The sequence below is a fragment of the Trachymyrmex septentrionalis genome, unplaced genomic scaffold (genome assembly GCF_001594115.1).
Source record: "Trachymyrmex septentrionalis isolate Tsep2-gDNA-1 unplaced genomic scaffold, Tsep1.0 scaffold97, whole genome shotgun sequence".
NCBI classification, from domain to species: domain Eukaryota; kingdom Metazoa; phylum Arthropoda; class Insecta; order Hymenoptera; family Formicidae; genus Trachymyrmex; species Trachymyrmex septentrionalis.
The window spans coordinates 1,990,319-1,999,697 of NW_017306160.1; the positions used below are offsets into that span (position 1 = coordinate 1,990,319).

A 9,379-nucleotide genomic window follows, 5' to 3' on the forward strand; every position below is an offset into this window, starting at 1 on the left:
TTTAATACATGTATTTTAAAAGGCACTAATTAATTTTAAGGATAAAATAATATGAAAAAGAAAATACTAGTATTTATATTTTAATAAGAATAATCCAAATTTGCAGATGTAATATAAAAAATTAAATTGTTTGACGTTTTTTATCAAGATTTATAACTGATATAGCTCCAAAGAATTAAAATTGTTTATCAGCCGAAATAAAACATTGTATATAAAATTATGTATTTTGCAAAGTTTATAATTTTTAGGAATTTTTGAATTGTCGAACTTTTCTTGTAAAAAATCATTTAAATTAATTATAATTTTATTAAATTAATTTACATTTTAATTAATTTCTTTACTCAATTAACCGAATTATTGAAAGTTAAGAAAGCTTCAGCGATGTCGTAATTTTTAAAAAAAACATCATAGGATAAAGCGCATTTATTTAACAATTATTTTTATTTTAGGCGAGGTAAATAAATCAGCAAATTAATCAGAGAAGGCGAAATAATAAAAAATTGATTAACAAATTTCATCTTGATAATTGTAATAATATGCATATCATGACGCCTCTAGTCTTTTCGTGACCATGCTTTGACATTATACGCAGCGGGGAAGAGCTTCCGATGGGGTCACATGTAAATAACCTTAAACTGTCATGTACACATGTGCTGCAAGCAGTTTCTGCATATCTCGCGCCGCCATATACACGTCGCGTGTAGATATATATACGTCGATATACGTTTACTATCAATAAGGTCGAGTAATGTGGTTGAAATTTCTAGATATAATAATGCGGGAAACATAAGTCGAATAACCATAATAAAGCTGGAAACTTTATCAAAGCTTTGATATATATCTCAAATAAAAAATCTTACGTTTAAAAGATTTTATACAAGTTGCTTCCTCTTCTAATAAATATAGGATTAATTTTTCGTTTTTTATTTTTTACAATTTCTTGAAGGTTTACTTTATAATGTTTCAGAATTTCTTATTACTATAAAAAATTACGATAAAAATTTACTATTTTATGATATATTTTATTTTTTCTTTTAATAAACTATTTATATTTAACATTAACTTTATTATTGAACTTAATAACAAAATATAAATAATTATTGTACTCAATAACAAAATATAAATAACATTATAAAAATTTGTGATTTCAAATAGAATATATATGTGTCAATCAAAAAGAAATTGTTTCGATGTGTAGAAAAATTAGAATGCATAAAATATTAACTATTTATGTATATAGTATGTAGAAGTTCTACTATTAAATTAATCCTATTATTAGTGATTTGTATATTCAAAGAAAGATTAAAAAATTAAGAATAAGAATTAGAAAATAAATTAATAACTTCAAGAAATATACAAGTGTACATATAAAAAAAATAATATTAATTGTATTACATATTAAAAATAAATATAGATAGAGAGGCTTAAGTACAATGTGATAATTAATCATTATTAATTAAATGATTAATTATTATGTTGATTGATTAAGTGGATTTATTAACTATTAGCATAATAGATTTATGTTGATATTGCATTAAGTTTATAATTTCTATTAAAACAATTACAGTCAATATAACAATTATTATAACAATTATTATACATTATACACAATTAATATTAAATATAAATGATTAAATCTTTAATTTCAGGTTATGAGTAAGAACAAATTTCTTATTAAAAGTCTTTATAAATAAAATATTGAAATAATACCGCTATATTATCAATAATAACAATTCCGAGACAAAGTGTTCTTGGAAAATAAAATAAGTTTTAATGCTTTTCAAGAAATTAAATAGAAAGTAGAAAGTAAAAAAATTAGGTAATATTATAGAAAAATTAAATAGATTAAACGTTATCTTATTAAATGTTAGTTTTCTATTTAGCTCAAATCTGTAATTGCCTTTAACGAACAACAGCAAAAATAATTAAATAATTAATCTTGAAAGAACTTCTTTTTATTGTAGATTTTATGACGATTTACGTTATAAACGACACCGATAATAATTACTAACCATTAAGAACATTTGATTTGCATTGTTAATCATTAATTATTAGACAAAAAAATTGCACGTTTCGATTTGCAAATAATAATGAGCATGTTATGATAAATATTGTTATAATAAAAATGTTGCGTAATCAAGTGTTTAATTTTGCAAGAAAATGTAAATTAACGTATAACCCTTAGGGTAACTCCGGCAAATAAGCTGGGATTTACGCAGAAGTCAGAAAAAATAAGAGTGGGGGTAATTTTCCCGCAGCTACTCTGTCATCTTTATATTATATTAGTAACAATAAAATCAATAGGCTCTAAAGAAAATTCTAAAAAATAATAAATAAAATGCCAATTTGAGCTGACACTGGTTATTAGTGTTTATTTTTTAATACATACATTTATTCAAAGTGAATATTAAACATATACGTTTCGACCTACGGTCAAGGTTCTCTTCAGTACAAAAAATATATTAACAAAATTACATAATGGTAGCGCATACGAGTATAAACATAAAAAGTGAGAAAACACACAAGAGTTATAAAAGTTATGCTAATATGAGAAAAAAATGATAAAAAATTTACATGACTATCAAAATTTAACTATTTTTATAAGGTTTGTTGCACATGTTCTATTAAACTGTTCCATTTACTGTGTAATGCAAATGTGAATAAATTAAAAAGTTCAATCTTGATAGTCATGTAAGTTTTTTACTATTTTTTTCTCATGTTAGCATTTTTTAATTATTTATAGCTCTTAGGTCGGTCGTTTTTTTTAAACAAAATATTTTTCTTTTTAGTTAACTTAGTAATTTAATGACCAAGATTATTCGGAAATCATCATCACGTATTTTCCCGCTTTTTATGTTATTAGTTTATACTCGTATGCGCTACTATTATGTAATTTTGTTAATATATTTTTTGTACTGAAGAGGACCATAGATCGAAATGTACACGTTTAATATTTACTTTGAACAAATGGTATGAAAAAATACACATTAATAACCAGTGTCGGCTTAAATTGACATTTTATTTATTATTATATTAGTGTTATGATTTCAGTTTTTTACTGTTAATATTAATAAAATTATTGTCAGTTAAATCGATTTGTCACTTAAGTAGCGCCATCATAAATTATAATCTATAATATATAAATTGATTACTGTAGGACGTGCAAAAGATTTAATGATTATTTTGTGATACATGAGTGTAGAGGAATAGTAAAGTATGTTGTATAACAAAATGCAAGTAATTTGCTCTTGAATTCTTTGTTTAGTTTGTTGTCTTGTATATCCCATCTGTTAGGGATATACGGCATTTTTAGCGAGCGATTTATGCTTAAAGCATACAAAGTAAAAATGTGCAGATTAAATTTAGTGCACTAAATGCAATAAATGCATTACATGAATGGAAATATTATTTATTTCTTCATATACATTCTTATTCCTTAATAAAACTTTATATACGCATTTTATAAGTTGTTGTGTCATTTTACGTCTTATTTATATGCATTGTTTGTAAATTTTTCATGAGCCGTACATATCCCCCCCCCCTCTCCCTATAAGTAGCCATATATCCCACTCCTGTGGGATATAAGGCAAAAATGCAAGGGTTTCAAAAAATTTATTAATATGAAAAATAAAAATATTTCGGATTTCTAATATTTTTTTTATAGTTGTAGATAGTATAAAGTAGATAGTAAAAATAGTTTTTACTGGTATAGTTTGTTTATTATAAACATAGTAAATAATACTTAATAAATTAAGTGTTTGATAGGTGCGGCGTTGCCTATATATCGAAGTTACCCTAATTAGTTTTATGATAAACTCTTGCAGAAATTTAATGGAAAAAATGATAATACATACAGATTCATTATTATAAAAAAAATATATTTAATTACATTTCTCAATTCATATTTGATGCTAATTTAGCCCTTTAATATTCGGCTTAACATAACATTTTATATTTACATAATGCAAAAACATCTTAAAACAACTGGAGCTATTAAATTAGGAAACATATCTGGCACAAATACGGATCTCTTTCATAAGTTATGTAGATTTCTCTTCATCGGAAAGAGATCTAAAAAAAGTTAATCAATATACATATATAATTCAATTGGTATTATAATTTAATTGGTATTTCTTACTCGAATTATTCTCTCCAACGATGATGATTAACAACGACTCGCTTAATTATTAGCTGCCCACGAATTAAACGAAATTTCGCATGTTCGCGGAATAATTTCACATATATCATTGATGGGTCGCTTCCAATAAACTGTAGCAGCCGCTCTTGCCACGTCATTAATCATCGTGCGGTACTATAACAGTAACACCGAATAACAACGAAGGGAAATGTCACGAATGGCTTGGGAGCCGGAAACTCGTACCCTAATCATTCAAATTTCTTTTCAAAATTAGATCTATAAAGAAGTGCTTTCTTTATACGCAACGCTCACGAACCAAGTCACCTGTATTTCAATTGTGGAGGTTCGTACAATCCTTGGGGGACCTCAGACTAAACCACGACGCACTAATAGATAGGATTAATCAATTGAAGATGTTATCGATTATGTCCTACCGCCTCTAAGTCAATAAACGGATGGAATTTAGCTTAGCCTCTATACCTGTAGAGGTTGAGAGACAACTCTCGTCTCAATCATATTATGATTTAGAGCACGATGTTGATTATCCTCCGTTTCAGTATATATGTATATACTGAATAGAATACTGCAATTTACAACTCTTAAGATTCATTGGTCAAACATTATTTAACCAAAACATTGACATTAACGATGACATTATAATCAGTGAGCTATTGAAAAATATTTATAATTTATAATTTAATTTAATTTATTATCTATCCACAAATCACCAGATAATACACTATATCATACACACACACACGCGCGCGCGCGCGCGCGTGGTATAGAAAAAAGTTCGTGCATTGAATTGTAGAACAGTTATTATGCTCAACGTGTTACTACTTACCGAAAAAGACTCACAAGTAATATCTCAGGACGAAAATTTTTAAAGCGATGAAGAAAAAGCACTAACACTATTACACTGTACCCGCCCGAGGATTGATGGTACAAATAGGAACAGTCACACTATAATACATCATTCACATATCTATTATTAATCATATAAAATGCTATTAAATCACAGTTTGTTCGAAAAAAATGAAGATTTTAAACGAAGAAAGATGTTTTATTGATAAACATATAATGTCTGAAATATATAATAAACAAAAAACTCTCTTACTCATAAACACCTTATAAAACTTATAAACACATACTGAATTTTTTAACCATGCATACATTTCTTGATTAATCTATAAACAGTATTAACTTATATATAATTTAATACTCATAACGCTTTTTATAATTTTATTTTGTTTTTCTTGAAATGACTTATTTACATTCTTAAGTGTTATTTTTCAAGAGTTCAGATTGTAAAATGAAAACATCGCATTATAAAAATAAGAATATTTTTTTTTTTAAACAATTTCCATTGTCTTATATGTGTATATGTATGTGCACACAGTATTATTACTCCCATATATGTGTTTACATGATGTAGTTCAATAATTCTTATAAATCTGTAACAAAGAAAAAAGACTTTACAGAAAATTAAAATAAAGTATCATATAAATAAGTAATAAAAATATGAAAATATCTATTGCCACATCAATGATAAATAACAAATTTATAATTAACAAATAAAAACGAAAAGAGAAAGTTTTTATTCTTAAAATCCTACTAATTAACTTTTTGATAAAAAATTTATAATACATAATATAATATGGTTCAAATAATTAAAATAAAAGAAACTATGTTAAGAAGGGCTCTACGAGCCAAAATAACAAATTTAATGTATGTAATACGATAACAAATAAATAAAATAAGAATATACCTACATTAAAACAACACACGTTTCGATTCCTAGATATCCTATAAAATAAAATCATCCTATAATATTTAATTCCACGCATTCAATTTTTTGACAGCAAACTTCTAGAAGTATCTTTTTGTTAGCTTATTATATTCTATTTAATCGTTTTACATATTATTTTTTAACATTGAAAATGACTCGATCGGAGTCAAAACGTATGTTATTTTAATGTAGACATATTTTTATTTTATTTATTTTTATGTTATTTGTATCGTATTACATACATTAAGTTTGTTATTTTAGCTCATAGCCTTTCTTAACATAGTTTCTTTTATTAAAATATTTATAAATAATATACTTACAAACATTTTTTGATTGAATAAAAAATAACTCCTTGTTGAAATATTTTAAGAATTAATATTCTAAGGTATTCTCTAGATATTCTCTAAACTTCTAGAAATCAGTAACGCTATCAAGTTCTAATCTCTCGAACTTGTCATTTCTATGTTGAATATTCAACCAAAATCCGTCCTTCGGCATCATAAGCAGATTTTTCTCGCTGAATTTAATTGACGAAGTTTTAGCGCACTGTTTCAGTTCACATCGTGCTAGTAGATGAAATAGCACGACTTTGATTATCAACAAACTGAATCTTCTGCCAATGCACATTCTCGGCCCTAATCCAAATGGAAAATAAAATGGAGGATCATGATTGTTATTTAAAAATCTTTCTGGACGAAATTCTTCAGGATTATAGTAATGTTTTTCATCATGATGAATCGCATACAGCGGAATCCAAATAATCATGCCCTTGTTTATAGTGAAAGACTTCTCGCCCGGCAATGCAGGTGGCAATTTATAAGCTTTTCCACACTCTCTTTCCATAACAGAAGGTGAAAAAAGTCTGAGAGCTTCCTTTATTACTGCATCTAAATATTTGAGTTTATTAACAGCCTCGTAAGTTACGTTTCCGTCCGATTCGTTCAAGAGCTCATCTATCTCTTGTCGCAATTTGACCTGAATACTTGGATTAGCTACGATTTTGTATGTTATAAAAGACATCACGCTTGAACTAGTTTCAAAGCCAGCGAAATAGAAAGTGTAGGTTTGCGCGACAATATCGTTCACATCCAATTGTATTTGATCCTCTTTATCTCTGTTATTCAACATTAATTGTATCATATCCGGATGTGTAACATGCTCGGCATCGCGAATGGCAATCTCGTCCTTTATCCTGCTTTCGAAATACTTCATTTTGTGATTATTTAAAAGTTTTATATTGAGTATTTGTCCAAGCTTTGGAAAAGTTCTAATAAAAATGTACTTTATGCTGCGTATTGCTGACATATAAGTTATATCTTTGCCACAAATATAAAACTTGTTTGTTGGATCTCTTATAGAATCGATCTTCATTCCGTAAATACATAAGGCAATGACATCATTCGTATATCTATCAAAGACATCTTTCATATTAACGTCGCTTTTGTCAGCTGGTAGTGTTGACATCAATTCAGCAAAATCCGCAGCATGTTTCGACATAAAAGTAAACATAATCTTCATCTTACTGGACGTAAAGAACGGAGATAGTAGATTTTTTACGTGCCGCCACTTTGTATTTTGAAGGCCAAACAGATTCTGTGAAAGCACATAGTCATTAACATCACGAAAAACGGGATTATTGATAAACGTATCAAAATTTTTGACAACAACATCCTTGATCACTTCCGGATCACGGAGCATAAGAACTGGCTTCGTTGTAGCGTAAAATCCAATGTATTTTGCGTCTCGATTCAAATTGTATATTTTTCTGGTGAAATCGACAAATGACATTCGGCGAAATATAATTGGTGCCATGGCACCTAGTATTGGAATAGATGGTATGTGGATAATATTATGTCTTTTAAAAAAATTAAACTTCCCGAACAAATAATAAATAACGAGAATACTGATCACGATTGATAACACTGAGATTAACAAGTATTTCATTGTGTGTATGTAGGCAATCGAACTGTAAGCAATAATTTTTGTGTGCAAACGTACTGTCGGCAAAAGTGACGTAGGCAAACGATACTGTAGGCAATCGATTTGTAGACAAACAAGATCCCGCCGTTGATAAAGAGTTATATAAATGCAATTACATTGCACACAAAAACTATTAAATTATTAACCACAAAATTTACATTAAATTATTAGATTAACGTAATGTATAACTTGACATAATATTTTTGCATTGCACATTTTCTTAATCGCTATGACATTTAAATATAAAATTATAAACAAATATTACCATTTTGCCACATCATGTTAGTATAAGCAACCATCTCTTTATCAACAGTAATATAAAAATTTAATTGTTTTTTTAATTTTATATAAAAATTTATTGTTGAATGTTATACGAACGGTTGTCTAATATATTTTTATTGTAATCAATAAAAATTTAATTATTATTAAGTTAAATAATAAAGAGCATACAGCCACGACCAAAGATATAAATAAGTTATATATTATTTAAAACAAATTCATAACAATAAGTAGACGTTTCGGTCAAGATTTGACCCTCTTTAGTATAATAAAAATGAATACGTTAAACATTAAAACTAAATATGCAAGTCAACTGATAAATGTAGTGATAGCAGGTAACAAAAAATTATTATTTCCTTACAATACTAGTAATCGCAACAGATCAAAATAAATTAAAGTAACAGTTAATTGTTGTCGCGCTATACGTAAGTTTGTTCAATTAGTTTTTAAAAAAATAAATTTTCTAAAAAATTCTCTGGGTGGAATCTAAGCAGGAACATATTTCTTAATGATTGTTTTTACAGTAATACAACGATATTTAATTTACTTGTTGAAAAAATTTTTTGTTTTTACAATAGAACTTGGTACTTGCGTGTCTCTTCATGTGGGGCTCGTCGTTTTTAAATGAAGATTTCTTAATTGTATCATGACGAAAAAAACTTTCGTATTTTCTTTCTATTCGTATACTCAAATCTTAACCGAAACGTCTACTTATTGTTAACAATTTAAATTTTAATTATTATTATTGTTATTAAACATCTTTAAGAATATACAGTACTAATAATTTTAGTAAAAGAAGTAATGTGCATGTATTTTTTATATTATACACTGAGGCTCCCTAAATTAATAATAAATATTTTAATAAAAACTTTTTTGATTTTTAAGATAAATATTTTAATATGAAACTATCGTGACTACTATAGTTTTAAAATGAGAAGAAATCATTTTGTCAACGCCGTGTAAATTTTAGTTCTGTTATACAAGATCTTAAAAAATTCTTTCCATTTGAAAACTATTATAGACTTGAAATTATGTATTAAAACTTTAACTTAAGTACATTTAAATTACAATAAATTGGTCATTAAATCAAAATATAGATATTTATTATCAGTTTGCCCTCTAATACCCCCTCTACTGTCTTGTATGTGTATAATATGTGTGTGTGTGTGTGTGTGTGTGTGTGTGTGTGTGTG

The 9,379-nt window shown here is 26.9% G+C and overlaps 1 protein-coding gene across 1 annotated transcript; it reads right to left on the bottom strand.

The window, feature by feature from the left end:
* Positions 1 to 6,338: 6,338 nt before the first annotated feature.
* LOC108756166 (cytochrome P450 9e2-like) lies at positions 6,339 to 7,871 on the bottom strand. The gene is made up of 2 exons (XM_018499773.1): positions 7,210 to 7,871; positions 6,339 to 7,119 (listed from the first exon to the last, which is right to left on the bottom strand). The coding sequence occupies exons 1-2, from the start codon at positions 7,869 to 7,871 to the stop codon at positions 6,339 to 6,341; spliced, it is 1,443 nt and encodes a 480-aa protein (XP_018355275.1).
* Between the last annotated feature and the right edge of the window lie 1,508 nt (positions 7,872 to 9,379).

Bases quoted from the DNA above. Each gene is read 5' to 3' on its own strand.
- LOC108756166 (XM_018499773.1), bottom strand. From the start codon at position 7,871: ATGAAATACTTGTTAATCTCAGTGTTATCAATCGTGATCAGTATTCTC. The intron at 7,120-7,209 runs GTACATTTTTAT...TTTCGAAAGCAG, and splicing joins TCAGCAATACGCAGCATAAA to GATAAAGGACGAGATTGCCA.